Raw genomic sequence first — 13,162 nt, 5'->3', positions numbered from 1 at the left:
AGTCGGGGACGCGTGTCAACGAAAGTATTCAGTTGATCAGGTGGATATTGGTCTCATGCGTCTGGTTAGTCCAGACCGTCCGCTGAATGATAACATGGAACTGAAGGACTTGGGACTAGTGAAGGGGAAGCGAGAAGTCAATCTCGTTGTTGTATATAAACAAAGGTTAAAGAACGCCACCGAGGATTTAGAGAATGATCACCTACACAACTTGCTCAAACCTTGTAATATAGATTCCCGTGATCGTACTGACAAGGTTATCCTGTTCTCTGGAACTCCTAGCCTAATGGCTAGTAGTTGATTATGCTAGTTGTCTGACCAGAAGTTGCCGATGCAAATACGTGTGTGGCAGATTCTGATCATCATTGGAATAATACGAATATGACGTTGTAGGCCGAAACACACAGGTGTAGATCCTTGGTGGAAGCGAACAGCTCTCGTGGCGAGTACGACTCGGAATGCCAAGTGTTTCTTACGAACAAAAGGGGAATCAGGTGTGTAGCTCTCCAACTCACAATACATACGTCGGTAACGGCAAGAATCTCAAACTCCCCGACCGCACGTATTTCGTATATTACGTGTCGTTGGTACTGTAACTGGGATGGGGAAGTACCAGCAAACTCAGTTGTGGGCCCCTATAAGTTGTTGTCGTGGCAAGGTACTGAAACCACCCAACCTTGACAGATTCCGACGATGATGAATCAAGATTAGGTTCGCGTCGCAAAGATTTGGTAAGAGATTTGCGTGACCACCCATTGGTCAGGTCCTCTACCGTTCCCAGCCGTATATAGTTTTGTAATTGGTACCCCCCCGTCTAGTGTGACTCATGTCGTACCTGTGTGCAAATGAACAGCTGATTCCAACAAAAACGAATCGTACACCACCTTGGTGCCTCTGGTATCACCGAGTGGGAGTCATATCAGATGTCGTGTGTACTGGAATCATCGTCGTCGACGATCATCATGACGAGAGCGTGGTGTTCATACGTCCTATCCGTTTTTCGTCGGATCCAGAACATGAAGTCGCGCTGCTGGAATCAGGGGTCTCTGCCGATCACCCCACACGGCCAACATGTTTACGCTATCGTTCATTGTCATCTTCGATACGGCTGTACCCGTGCTGGATATGCTGTCGCACCTCGGATGCGGGCCAAGTAAGGTTTCTGGGAATCAAAGCAGCTGACGTCTGATGTCATTTCAACAACTGCCACAAACGTCGATCTCTGTCCATTAAAAAGCTGGAGTGTGCCACAGATCGGTAATATAGATATCGCCGATTCTCGTCGCTACTCTTGTCGCTGTCGTCGTTGGTCTGTGTTCAATGGATGATGTTTGTTCATCTCATATTGCTGATTCCTGCTTCTACCTCCCATTTCATACGATTCTTCCAAAACGACGCTGGTTGTGTTCTTAGCACGGGTTCATATCTGAAGGAAGGACAAGGTGGCTGCTCTTCACCTTTTCCGTAGCATAATACATCTCATAGCTCACACGGATCAGTGACGAGATACAAAACTGTCGGTGGTGGCGCCTTGTGACGATCTGACATCGTTGTCTCACTAAGTTTGCATACTATCCTACCATTCCCTTACCGTCGCTCTCTACCTTTCCACACTAGATCAAAGTGTCATATCCACCATGTCATACCCATACCCACCTTATCAACAGGCTTCGGCTCCCGCCCCTTACTACCCTCCAGTGCCGGCTCAGCCGCCAGTTGACCCTTTCCGAGCATACTATGCAGACCGGCTAAGACAGCTTACCTTCAACTCGCGTCCTCTGATCCAAGATCTATCGATGACCGCCATGGCTCAACGTGATCAGAACAACTGGAGTGGTATGGGTGTTGTCGTCGAAGAGATCGAAGCGGCAGTATTGAGGGTAGGTCGGGCGAACAACCACGCTGTTTCTGTATAAAGGAAGGAAAGGGGGACTTGTATACTCACAAAGGAAACGACTGACATGTTACCCTACTCAGGCTCCTCCGACACAAAAGCTTCCTTTGCTGTATCTCATCGATTCCATCTCGAAAAACATCGGTCAGCCGTACACGACTCACCTGCTACCCCCTATCATTCCTCGGCTGTACCTCAAAACGTACAGAGAGGTTGACGGGGTGACAAAGGCCAAAATGGAGGAGATGATTGGATTGTGGCGTACCAGTGGACCCGGCGGTGTAGATTTGTATGGCCCTCAGGTTAGAGAACAGATCGAGCGAGAAATATTTGGCTCGATGGGTTATCAACGACAACCCAGACAAGCAGTCCCTCCGACCCGACAGCAAGTACTTGCGACCCTTCACTCGACTTTGGAGGCTAAGCACCGCGAATCGGCAGCTCGACCGCTGGATCCCAAACTAAGTCAACAGGTGAACGCGTTGGTGGGAATTGGCGAGTTGCTTAATACGACGAATGTATCTCCTCAGGACCTGAGCCAGATTATGGAACAGCTCAGAGCGATGTCAGCTCCTGTGCCGTCGCAGCCTGTTTTCAGCCCCGTACCACCGCCTGTAGCTACTCCGACATGGGGTGGAACTGCCCCTGTGACTGCTAACCTCCCGCCGTTCCCACCTTCCATTCATAACAACAACGCCGGTCTCGCCCCTCGTCCACCTTTCGCTCCTACGCTTCCTGCATCGTCCAGCACACCTATTCCTGGTTCGCGTACTCCCATTCCCGCACCCAATCCTGTCGCGATAACGACCGGCCCCATTCCAGGTCTGCCGGTGGACGTCGCCAAGATTCTGCAGAGTCTCAACAAGTCAGGTCTAGGAAGTCAACCTCGAACACCTGAGCCACAACCACCGTCGCTTCCAGCAAAAGGTGGCCTCGACGCATATGAGGACATGATCATCAACATGGGTATCACCCTACAGACCATTGACTTGAACGCGTGAGTATGTCAAGTCTGCAACATGACTATCGCTAACTTTGAATTAGTCCTCGGGTCCTCTCGTTTGATCACCTCCCTCATCGATGTAAACAGTGTGGAATGCGGTTCCCCGCTGCGGATGCTAAGTTTGATGCGCACATGGATTGGCATTTTAGGCGGAACAGGAAGGAGCGAGAGACCGCTGGCAGAGGTGCCCATCGACGATGGCTACCCCGTGCAGAGGTAAGTGTTCAGTATTGCAGTAGCCGTAGGCAGCAACATACTAAATGTCTTCATTGATAGGAATGGATCAAAGATGTCGTTGAAGCAGGACCATCGACGCTGGCTTCACCTAGTCATCAAGTGACTGCTTCCACTCAAGTATCGGCTGAACGATTAGCCCAACTCCGTCAGAAATGGGTCAAAGTCCCCCAAGATACGAAGAAGGCAGCTGCGGTGTGTCCTGTGTGTAAAGAGGCTTTCAAGGGAGAATGGTCGGAAGATGAAGAAGAGTGGATATGGAAGAATGCACTGAACATCAATGGTACTGTGAGTAGCGCGGTCCACCTGGAGACACGACCTTGATGAGACCGATTGCTGATTCGGATTGTACTATTGTAGATCTACCATGCCACCTGTCGAGCGGAACAGACATCGGCGATGAGGAGGTTGAAGGGAGCCGACGGAAATAGGAGAAGTGCGAGCGGTAGTCCGAGACTTACGCCACAACCCGAGACGACGGCTACATCGACAGCGGCTGCTGCGTCAAAGAGAAAGGCGGAAGAAGGGGAGAGTGTCAAGCAGGAAGACGGTGAAGTGAAGAGGGTCAAAGTGGAAGATGCGGAGGTCACAATGGTCGCAGAAGGAGCTAGTGCAGCAGACGGCCAAGCAGAAGATGTGTTGAGGAGTGAAACAGAAGCGCAGGAAGGTCTTACAGTGGCCAACGGTGAAGGAGAGGAGCATCGAAGTGGTGTTGCAGAAGTCGTGGTCATGTCTGAGTTAGCGGAGGATGATGAATCCAAAGAGACGAAAGAAGTCCAAGCAGATACAGATGAGGAGCTGTATCCCGAAACGGAGGCGGCAGAGTAGTTCATAGCAGCCCCTGATTAGCAATAATGTTGTCTTAAGAACCCAATGCATAAGCATGAGCAAATGACAAACGTTGGATACCCGTATGCCGTGACGAGGTGCAACAGTGAAGCAGAACGAGAATCCGCCACTCTGGATGAGGTGAGTCGCCGATGTCCGATTACACGTTACTCGCACTCATCTCACCGTCTCTATCTCTCCTCCAACTTCCACTTCCTTTCTCCGTTCGTCAGTCCCGCTTGACTCTTCCCATTCCTCTCGAGTCGAAGTATTTCATCTTGCCGATCAGAGTGCTCGAAGCTGTCCCATCACTACATAGCTCATCATGATCTTCCCGTCCCTTACCCTGCTACTCCTCCCTCTAACTCTTGCAAAATCCGCCGCTCAACAACCTCTTCAAGTCTACCTTTATCCGACACCTGCTGCCCCTTCACTCGTCAACCAAGCTCACGCTTCAGTACCGACGTTATCAGCCGATCAGGCCAAGGCTGTGCTTGGACATCATCTCAGAGAAGGATTAGCGGACTTTGAGGAGATCCCACAGGATGAGGGAATGTGGTCTCACTTGATGGGCCTTTGGAATGGAGAACAAGGAGAAGGTAGACCCAAGATCGTGGTCATTGACGGTGGTGTGGATGCGCAAGGTAGGTCACATAGTACAATTCCACATCACATCACAACCTGCAGTTTTGAAGACATTCTCGTCAAGTACGGAGAGGGTGAGCTGATATTGTATGTGTGTGATCTAGATGTCCTCCCTACGTCACTGCCCAAACGACCTGCATTCTACCTCGAAGATGATACATCTACCGATTTCTTGCTGGAACCCTACCTCAACGAAGCGAAGAATCTTCTCGCTCATATCCTCGATGCTATTCCCGCACTCACCAAGACGTTCAAAGACGTCTTTGACATGGCAGGAACTAGTGCGTGCACCTTATCACTGGACTAACTGCAGCCGTGTTTCAACGTAATGTTGCTGATTGCTGATCATCCTCTCCTTCCTGGTAGAGGCCGCCGCAGTGCTCTCTCATGAACTTTCATGCCTCACCGCTCTGGCCGACTCGATCCCATGGTTGGACCACTCGGGTCAATATCCTTGGGAGGCCATCACGATCACTGGTCTCAAGGACGTTCAGCGTGACGACGAGGTATGGGAAACAGGAAGACAAGGTGTGAAAGCTGGTCTTGAGGCCGTGAGTCTCCCTTTGCGCAATCCAGTGGAGTTATGCTTATCGTTCGCGGCGGTTTGATATAGATGACTACACCCAACTCCCCTCCTTTGCTCTTGATCATCCGACCTACCTCTACTCGCTCTCTCATCTCCCGAGCTGCACCTGTCGCCCTCAAATCAAAGTCTAACGTCACCCTCGCCGAAGCCTGTTACACCTCCAACGAGACCTGTTCCGACGCTACAGGATGTAACGGTCGAGGCGTTTGCAGTTTGAGAGGAAAGACTTCGGACGGAGAATGTTGGGGCTGTAAATGCAGGAGTGGTTATGCGGGTGTCGAGTGTCAGAAGGACGACTATTCCATGTGAGTCCCGAATTCGATTCATCTGTCACTGGTCTACACAGACGCTAACATGATCGATCTTTCTCCTCATCAGCCCATTCATCATCCTCGTCTTCTCGACCGTTCTCCTTGTCAGCTTGACCGTCGGCAGTATCGCTCTGTTGTCTTCGATCGGGGACACCAAGCTCCCATCCACTTTGACACTTGCGATTGGAGGTACCATGAAGCGGGATTAGGGCGAAATAGTCAAAAGCATGTAGCTGTTGAATGCAGATCAGATATATAAGCCGTGATGGAACAGTTACAATGTCGAGTTCTATATTGGTACAACACTGGCGAGAGTCATCTTCCTTCCTGCCCTCATGAGCTCTGCGCCTTGAGAGCATCGCTCTCACGTCGAAGTTCTTTGATCACAGCCTGAACCATGGCCCATGGTTAGGGTCAGCACGACGCGACGCGTTCATATACAGTACCAATTTTGAAACTCACAGCAAGTGTATCGGGATTGGCACCTTGTTCTATCATTCCTACGCATATTGATAGTGTGTTCTTGTCAAGGCCTAGTGAGAGGGGTCAGATATGATGCTGTAAAATCTCGTTGCAACGCTCACCTGTCTGTAGCAATTGGGAAAGGTCGTTGAGAGCTGAAAGGCGTGTGAGGTCAGCGACAACGAGCAAAAAATCAGGAATAGTTTCGGCATGCACTGAGCTTCACTCACAGTCTATCGTCTCACGAGCGTTCTGTAATCTCGCCTCATCTTGTGCTGATGACATTGTGTTGTGATGTGTGGATACAATCACAAGATCAAAACCATGTTTTCATCATTGAACCCAGGTTGCTAGGGCGACTTTTGCCTCCACCTGAAACGATTTCGTGTCCAGTCTCCTTCAATTTGACTTTTACCATTCTTTTCATCTCACTCATACATATTCCTTTCGCTTTATCCCAGACTCGACATCGAATGAGATGAGAGTTTGATTGAGAGCGAGTATGAAGACGTTTTGAGAATGAGGAGGCGAAGAGATACCACCATCACCGCCGACAACGACATTACAGCTGTGCCACCTGCGAAACCATCTGTGTCTCTCAACCTTGATTCAGTAACTCAAGACGACGAAGACGACTCACCTACAGTTATCGTCCCCTCTCCCAGAATCGCAACAAAGATATCAATCAGTCTGCCCATTACTATCCTTGGATATCTACCACGACCACTCAATGATTATCTGGTCTTGGTCATCTCCCTCTTCGCTCAATCCTTCTTGACGATATACGAGATGGCTCTAGGCTTGACGACATGGTGGGGTGGAAGTTCAACCACCTCAAAATCGACAAGGGTGAGGAGTAAGGAGACGATGGAGCTGGCGGAGAGGAAAGAGGGGAAAGTGGTCAAGCGAAGGAGAAGGAGAGATGATACTACCGCGAAAAGCAGTACAGGTAAATTGGACACTTCCACTAGTCAAATACAAGGACTGCGCTTACCCGTCAAGCAGCTATTGTAGATGGGTATTTCCCGGGCATGGTCAATCTCAGCGGGACGCTCTGTTATATGAACTCGGTACTCCAGGTGAGCATGCGCTTGCAACGTGTCAAGCTGCGGCTCAAGCTCACGCGATATGCTGTGTTAGGCTTTCGCCTCGATGTCTTCACTAGTAGAGCACCTGGAGAAGGTCGTATCCCTCGCTATGGAAGTGGACGTCCCTACCCTAGTGACGGATGCCCTACTTGATGTGATACATGGTGGGTCGGGAGCTCCTTCTCTCCATTGTCTAAGAAGCTCAGGTGCTGATGCTCTGACACGCATAGAGCTCAACACACCTCATACTCGTCCTCCAGCGGCTCTTAGACCCAATGCCCTTCTTCACGCTTTACAACCTCTGCCCGCAATCCGTAGACTCCTGTCAACCCGAGAACAACAAGATGCGCACGAATTGTTCATCGTCCTTGCCGAAGCGGTCTCAGACGAAGCTGTAGAGGTAGCAGTCGAGGTTGCCAAATTGCGAGGATTCGCGGATGTCGTCTCTCTACAAGGGTATGTGAAGGGTAAGAACGGGGATGGGAATATAAAGGGTCGAGCGGACAAGATTGGAGCAAGGAAGAGAGATAAGATCAGAGGAGTGGCTCAACCTTGGGAAGGGTTGATGGCGAGACGGAGAGTCTGTCAGAAATGTGGATGGAGCGAAGCGATAAGATTGGATACACTAGGCGGGATGGAGTTGCCGGTACCCCTTCATGTGAGTGATTGGTACTGGCTTTGATAGATCAATCTGATGTCGACGAATATCGCAGGGAGACGCAACTCTTGACGCTTGCATTGCAGAATATCTCGCGCCCGAGAACCTCTCTGACGTAACTTGCGAGTTGTGTTCGGTCCGACTCACGCTCGAACACTACAAAGCCGAGGTAGAACGACTGTCCGCCCCAGCCAGTTCATCTTCTCGCAAGCCGAAATCTAATGGTGTTCCTCCCGCGGCGTCAGGTTCCTTCTCCACGCTTGAAGGTTTACCGACGGAACCATTCAATGAGAATGGACAAATGACAAATAGTCGTAAAAAGCGTGCGAAGGAGGCTCGACGGGTCGAAACGCGATTACAGGAAATGCTGGACTCGAGCACGATCACAGGATTCGGCGATACGACGATACTTCCTTTACCGAACTCACCATCCACCGCTCCAATACCCATCAAATGGCAAATATCGCGGACAAATTCGATCCGACAGGGAATCATCACTCGTCCACCACAAAGTCTAAGACTGCATTTCATCAGGTCGGAATTCACACCCTACGGCGCGGTGCTGAAGAAGACGGCAAGAGTGGCTTTCCCCATGATCTTGGATCTGACTCGGTTCGTGGCCGACGGTGTGTGGGAAGAAAGGAGCGGATCAATATCGGGGATGTTAGCGAGGAATGCGGATACCAATGGCACACCCTTGATACCGACCCCGCCGAAACGAGTGTTGTATCGACTCGAATGTGCCATCCTACATTACGGCTATACAACTTCGTCAGGTCATTACATCTGTATCCGACGGAAACCTTGTCCGGCTTCGGACGGTGAAGATGGACGATATAGGCCTAAGCGAGTCAGCAAGTCATGTCCTGATGGATGTACTTGCGAGTCTTGTGCGTATTTTGGCCCTGTCAGAGAAGATCTGGGCAATGTGGTGCCGGGGAAAGGGTGGTTGAGAGTGAGCGATGCGGATGTAGATGAGGTCGGAGAAGAAGCGTTGTACGAAGCTAGAGGAGCAGTGTTCATGCTCTTCTACGATAGAGTAGGGGACTACGTCGACAAAGGGGAGTCAGGAGAGCAAGTTGAAAGTCATGTTCGTGTGAAGAGCGAATAATACATATGCATTTTCAGTGTATCGTTTAGCTACCCTCTGCTATCCTATTGATTGTGCTCGAACAGCCGACCATTCGGGAGGCTAACTCATTACAAGGTAGTGTCAGTCAGTTGGACATGGGTAATAGGTGGTGGTATGGAAAACTTACATCTGATCGAGTCTCGAAATGGAGCCAGTCTCCAGAACCAGTCGGCAAGATGCCCATCGCCGAGCATTTGTACAAACCAAGAGCGAGACTAGCGGGAGATGGGATTTGATCAACCTTAAGCTTACACTCGAAGTAGCAACCAAGTCATGTTACTCACACTAGTCCTTGACACGCTACATAAGCGATCATGGGCAAAGCGAGTGGTGCGTAAGAAGGTTCAGGAATGGTGGCTTCTTCGCCTCTTTTAGTCGAAGCAGGAGGGGGAGGCGCTATTCGTAATGATTCGAAAGCTATATTCATCATGTCAGTCAAGTCGTCAACCATCTTTCCTCTCCCCAGCTCGAAAGACGACAGATTTCTAGTCTGTGACCCGCACCCACCTCTGAAAATGTTGAGGACGGCAGTGATTGGACTCGTGAGTAGCATGAATATCATGCCTAGGGAGAAGATTTGGATTCCTGAACCTGAGAAATACAGCATGATACCTTGCATCGGCAAGGACTTTGCAGGACTACATGTACGTGAAGCATGATCAATAAGCTATGAGCTACGGGTGTGTGACTAAATAACGGGGTGTGGACACTCACGCAAGGGCTAGTTCCCATGCTCGTTTCAGTTTAAGCTCGGTCGCTTTCTGAGCTTGTAAGGCGATCTTTGAGGTATCCGGCTGGTTCGTCTGTGTCACCTCACATGATCAGCTCGCTTTCATGACGAAGTGGGTCCGACTCACCTTGGACGAAGCGAGTTGTTTTGCAGAGGTAGGTGCGAGGTATCCAGGTGGATTGGGGATGGACGAGTTTCTACCGGTGTGTCAGCTGCGGTTCACGATCAACTAGTCATAAGCTCTAACTCACTTGTTCTGCGGTACGCAGTAGTCTAGTCTGAAGCTCATGATGCCGTGTGGGTTTGAGGTCTGGTAGCGATGAGTGTAGAGGGCGTCTGTTGATAGATGACTTTGAGCTGAGGATAAGATCAGATGCGATATGCCAAAGTCAGGCTGATGATGAAGACGATATTGCCCCGCGGGGAAAGTCAGACTGATAACTTGGACGCGTTGCATATCGGTGGTGACAACATGAGTTGGTGCCATTGCCATCACAATAATCACTCTTGACAAGCACAGCGCGGTCTTCCACACTGCTATTCCAGCGACCTCGACTCACGATGTATGCCCTCACATCCCTGCTGCTCCTGCCTATACTCCTAGCGAACGCGCAAGAGTTATCTTGCTCTCCCGAAGCGACAGACCCTTGTAAAGTTCCTTATCCTGGAGGATTGTTCGTCTTTCGTCAAAGATTCGAGCCCGACGTGGGCAGCGATTTTGGTAGTTGGGGTATCGATGGATTGGACGTCTTATCGTGAGCATCGGGAAGAGTCATCTCAATGAGCGAACTGGGCAAAGCTGACATATGACACGTGTTATACCAGGTGCGACACACAGTCACCTCAAAACACAACGGCCTATGCACCTACTTACACACACGAGCAGATCGGTTCGTTCTGTCATAAATCTCCCTTGTTCGGGGGAGATAGTGGATTTAACCAAGCAGAAAAGGACTGGGCTCAGTCGGAGGTCGGAGAAGGGTTCGAGGAGGTTTGGGAACGAGCTGTAAGTGATCGTGTAGGACTCGGCCTGTGTGGCACACTGTATGCTGACGGGGACGTGGCTGCTCAGTGGAACACCGCTGGAAGATTCATCTCGACATTCAACCCGAAATGCTCAACGAGACCGAAGGCAGGCCAGGGCGTGAGTAATGCCTGTACGTATCGAGCTGCAACTGATCGTAATGGCGCAAATAGGTGCCAGAGTTCTTCATAACACTTCGAAAGCTCCATCAGACGTTTACTACCGCTCAACTACTCGCTGAAGCAGATGTGAGTGAATTCAGGCCGGGTTTGATTATTCTTGCTGACAGTAGTGGGAGCAGATCACACCGTCAGACGATACTACATATTCTTTGACCGAGCTCACTAATGCTTTGGCGACGGGCGAGTACAAGCCGATTGTTTGTGTCGCAGGATCTCTGTTGGACTGGACTTCAAGGCTGACGTCTACAACAGGTGACATGCGATAACAGCACGTTGTTCTCCGTGCTTTGGCCGTTGTTGGTTCGAGGACGTTTTGACGCCGGAACATTTGAGGCTTCCACGACATATCAGCTTCCATCCAATTGTCCCTCAGAGGGCATTCTGTAAGTGCAACATTAAGCGCGTTACTCATGAGTGGCATCGACTAAGTCTTCACCTCACCGTAGCTATCCACCTTCAACCACGATTCCTAAACCCACACAAGCGGCCGAGTGGGACATCCTTCGTCGCCCACCACCAAGACCCATCACCCTGACACATGACGAATCTCGACTGTACTACAAGTCGCAGGAACAGGAACCGAAGATGAAATTGGGTCTATTCAAAGATTACGAGGAAGAGAAGGATGAGACGAAAGAGGAGAGAGCGACAAAGCAATTCCACAGGGATGAACTGTGATGCAGCAGTAAGCCCATTGTATCGATAATTAAGTAGAGCAGAAGAGGTACAATATGAAAGATCTATGCTGGTTCAGGGATACAGTATGCCTATGAATGCATGCCAAGTATACAACAGTTCAAGCATCTGTCCACCAGCTCGACACGCTCACGAGAGCCAGTCGGCACCCTTCGCAATCGATCAGTACAACCGGAACCCATGTCGAAGAAGCAGACTCACGGTGACCTGCATTGCTTGACCCGATACGAAGCTTGCGTCTTTGGAAGCGAGGAAGCTGTTCTCATCGTTAGTACAGAACACGTGCATACTGCCGATGATAAGTTTTTCAACTCACGCTACCATCCCAGCTATATCTTCTGGTGTCGCATTACGTCTCATCGGATTGAGATCACGTCGCTATCGTTGATGTGATCAGTGTTGTAGTCCTTCCAAACAAAGTCCAGCGCAGATCCCTACCCGCTTACCTTTTGCGTATACGTGCCCGCCTCGATCCCTTGCATATTTGTGATATGCTCATCTATATTCTTCCACATGTCCGTCTCGACGACGGTAGGACAATAGACATTGGCGGTGATGCCGTATTTTCCGAATTCCAGAGCTGCACCTTGATTGAGAGCTCGAACGGCGAACTTCCTATGGGATGGTGTTTCTTTTAGGTTAATATTGAAGAAGGATACTTCTAAGGGAAGTTGACATACGAGGAACAGTAACCAGAGACGTTGGGACCGGTTCGGAGCTGTAATCAGAATGGGTAGTAAGGTCAGATCGCGTATGGCATCAGGAGCACGGTAGTCAACCTACACCGGAGGTTGAGCAAGCAGCTACGACATCGTCCAGCCAGTCAGCTACAGTTCCAATGCCCACACATGTAGAACGCACCTATCAGTCGTCCTCCCTTACCTTGCTTTATCATCTGCTTCGCCGCTGCTTGATAGCACAGAAACACCCCTCGGACATTAACGCTGTATATCGTGTCCAGCAGCTCGGGCGTCATTTCCAAGAACGAGGCAACAGGTGCGATCCCAGCATTGGCCACCATGACTTGATGGCGGGTCGATATCAGCTACCTTTCACCCTTGTCTAATTTGATGGTCGTGAACCCACCATCTAGTCGTCCTAGTGCTGTTACTGTCTGTGCCACTAGCTCATATACGTCCTTCTCCTTACTAACATCGGTAGGTATAGCTACACACCGCACGCCCATCTGCTCCACCTCTCTGACAACATCTTGTAGCTTGTCTATGGAGGATGACAAGTCTGCGATGCCTAGGCTGAAGCCTTCCGAGGCTAGACGGAGTGAGATGGCACGACCTATGCCTTGGGCAGCACCGGTCACAATAGCTACGCGGGGAGTCGGTGCTGTCGGTGAAGTCATACTAGTGGACGTTTTCTGTTAGTGATGGGGTATTACTATGAGGGCACACAGTCTCATCTCTCCATCGACAAAGATGACCCATGAGCGATTTCATTGCATGAGGGATATCATTCGGGTGTCGCAATCAGGCCGTGAAGTCAAGTAATCAAAACACCGGTCCTCGCCCCCGTGCAGAAATCCGGATAACCTCCTGACGGCCTTATCCGATCCCGCTCTCCTTCCTTTTCCCAGCTATCTTCGGCAGCTATCTTCTACATCTCAACTCCGAATAACTCGTTTTGAACAGGTATTCAGTCTGACGTACGCGTGTGATCCACAGGAAGGATCAAACG

General features: G+C 50.3%; 7 protein-coding genes across 7 annotated transcripts; 4 read left to right on the top strand and 3 right to left on the bottom strand.

Annotated features, from left to right (window-relative positions):
* Positions 1 to 1,637: 1,637 nt before the first annotated feature.
* Positions 1,638 to 3,959, top strand: CI109_101739 (uncharacterized protein; the record flags this gene model as incomplete). The annotated part of the gene is made up of 5 exons (XM_032002328.1): positions 1,638 to 1,880; positions 1,978 to 2,891; positions 2,939 to 3,113; positions 3,174 to 3,419; positions 3,492 to 3,959. 5 exons carry the CDS (start codon positions 1,638 to 1,640, stop codon positions 3,957 to 3,959), a joined length of 2,046 nt encoding a protein of 681 aa, XP_031863265.1.
* A 325-nt stretch (positions 3,960 to 4,284) lies between these two features.
* CI109_101738 (uncharacterized protein) lies at positions 4,285 to 5,710 on the top strand (the record flags this gene model as incomplete). Its single annotated transcript, XM_032002329.1, has 5 exons — positions 4,285 to 4,603; positions 4,709 to 4,885; positions 4,971 to 5,155; positions 5,218 to 5,495; positions 5,569 to 5,710. The coding sequence occupies 5 exons, from the start codon at positions 4,285 to 4,287 to the stop codon at positions 5,708 to 5,710; spliced, it is 1,101 nt and encodes a 366-aa protein (XP_031863266.1).
* A 124-nt stretch (positions 5,711 to 5,834) lies between these two features.
* Positions 5,835 to 6,248, bottom strand: CI109_101737 (mitotic-spindle organizing protein 1; the record flags this gene model as incomplete). The annotated part of the gene is made up of 4 exons (XM_032002330.1): positions 5,835 to 5,891; positions 5,964 to 6,034; positions 6,086 to 6,118; positions 6,194 to 6,248. 4 exons carry the CDS (start codon positions 6,246 to 6,248, stop codon positions 5,835 to 5,837), a joined length of 216 nt encoding a protein of 71 aa, XP_031863267.1.
* Positions 6,249 to 6,752: 504 nt separating this feature from the next.
* CI109_101736 (uncharacterized protein) lies at positions 6,753 to 8,820 on the top strand (the record flags this gene model as incomplete). The annotated part of the gene is made up of 5 exons (XM_032002331.2): positions 6,753 to 6,912; positions 6,969 to 7,042; positions 7,104 to 7,215; positions 7,282 to 7,709; positions 7,765 to 8,820. The coding sequence occupies 5 exons, from the start codon at positions 6,753 to 6,755 to the stop codon at positions 8,818 to 8,820; spliced, it is 1,830 nt and encodes a 609-aa protein (XP_031863268.2).
* Positions 8,821 to 8,859: 39 nt separating this feature from the next.
* On the bottom strand, positions 8,860 to 9,860 carry CI109_101735 (uncharacterized protein; the record flags this gene model as incomplete). The annotated part of the gene is made up of 7 exons (XM_032002332.1): positions 8,860 to 8,901; positions 8,969 to 9,056; positions 9,126 to 9,258; positions 9,349 to 9,479; positions 9,556 to 9,644; positions 9,699 to 9,768; positions 9,823 to 9,860. 7 exons carry the CDS (start codon positions 9,858 to 9,860, stop codon positions 8,860 to 8,862), a joined length of 591 nt encoding a protein of 196 aa, XP_031863269.1.
* A 272-nt stretch (positions 9,861 to 10,132) lies between these two features.
* CI109_101734 (uncharacterized protein) lies at positions 10,133 to 11,455 on the top strand (the record flags this gene model as incomplete). The annotated part of the gene is made up of 7 exons (XM_032002333.1): positions 10,133 to 10,326; positions 10,397 to 10,577; positions 10,644 to 10,715; positions 10,769 to 10,843; positions 10,897 to 10,974; positions 11,030 to 11,160; positions 11,224 to 11,455. 7 exons carry the CDS (start codon positions 10,133 to 10,135, stop codon positions 11,453 to 11,455), a joined length of 963 nt encoding a protein of 320 aa, XP_031863270.1.
* Positions 11,456 to 11,602: 147 nt separating this feature from the next.
* Positions 11,603 to 12,830, bottom strand: CI109_101733 (uncharacterized protein; the record flags this gene model as incomplete). The annotated part of the gene is made up of 8 exons (XM_032002334.1): positions 11,603 to 11,623; positions 11,675 to 11,729; positions 11,790 to 11,851; positions 11,920 to 12,088; positions 12,154 to 12,191; positions 12,257 to 12,276; positions 12,335 to 12,496; positions 12,560 to 12,830. The coding sequence occupies 8 exons, from the start codon at positions 12,828 to 12,830 to the stop codon at positions 11,603 to 11,605; spliced, it is 798 nt and encodes a 265-aa protein (XP_031863271.1).
* Between the last annotated feature and the right edge of the window lie 332 nt (positions 12,831 to 13,162).

The sequence above is a fragment of the Kwoniella shandongensis genome, chromosome 3, assembly GCF_008629635.2.
Source record: "Kwoniella shandongensis chromosome 3, complete sequence".
NCBI classification, from domain to species: domain Eukaryota; kingdom Fungi; phylum Basidiomycota; class Tremellomycetes; order Tremellales; family Cryptococcaceae; genus Kwoniella; species Kwoniella shandongensis.
Note: the sequence above shows the minus strand (reverse complement) of the source record. Positions and strands in the feature narration are given on the sequence as shown.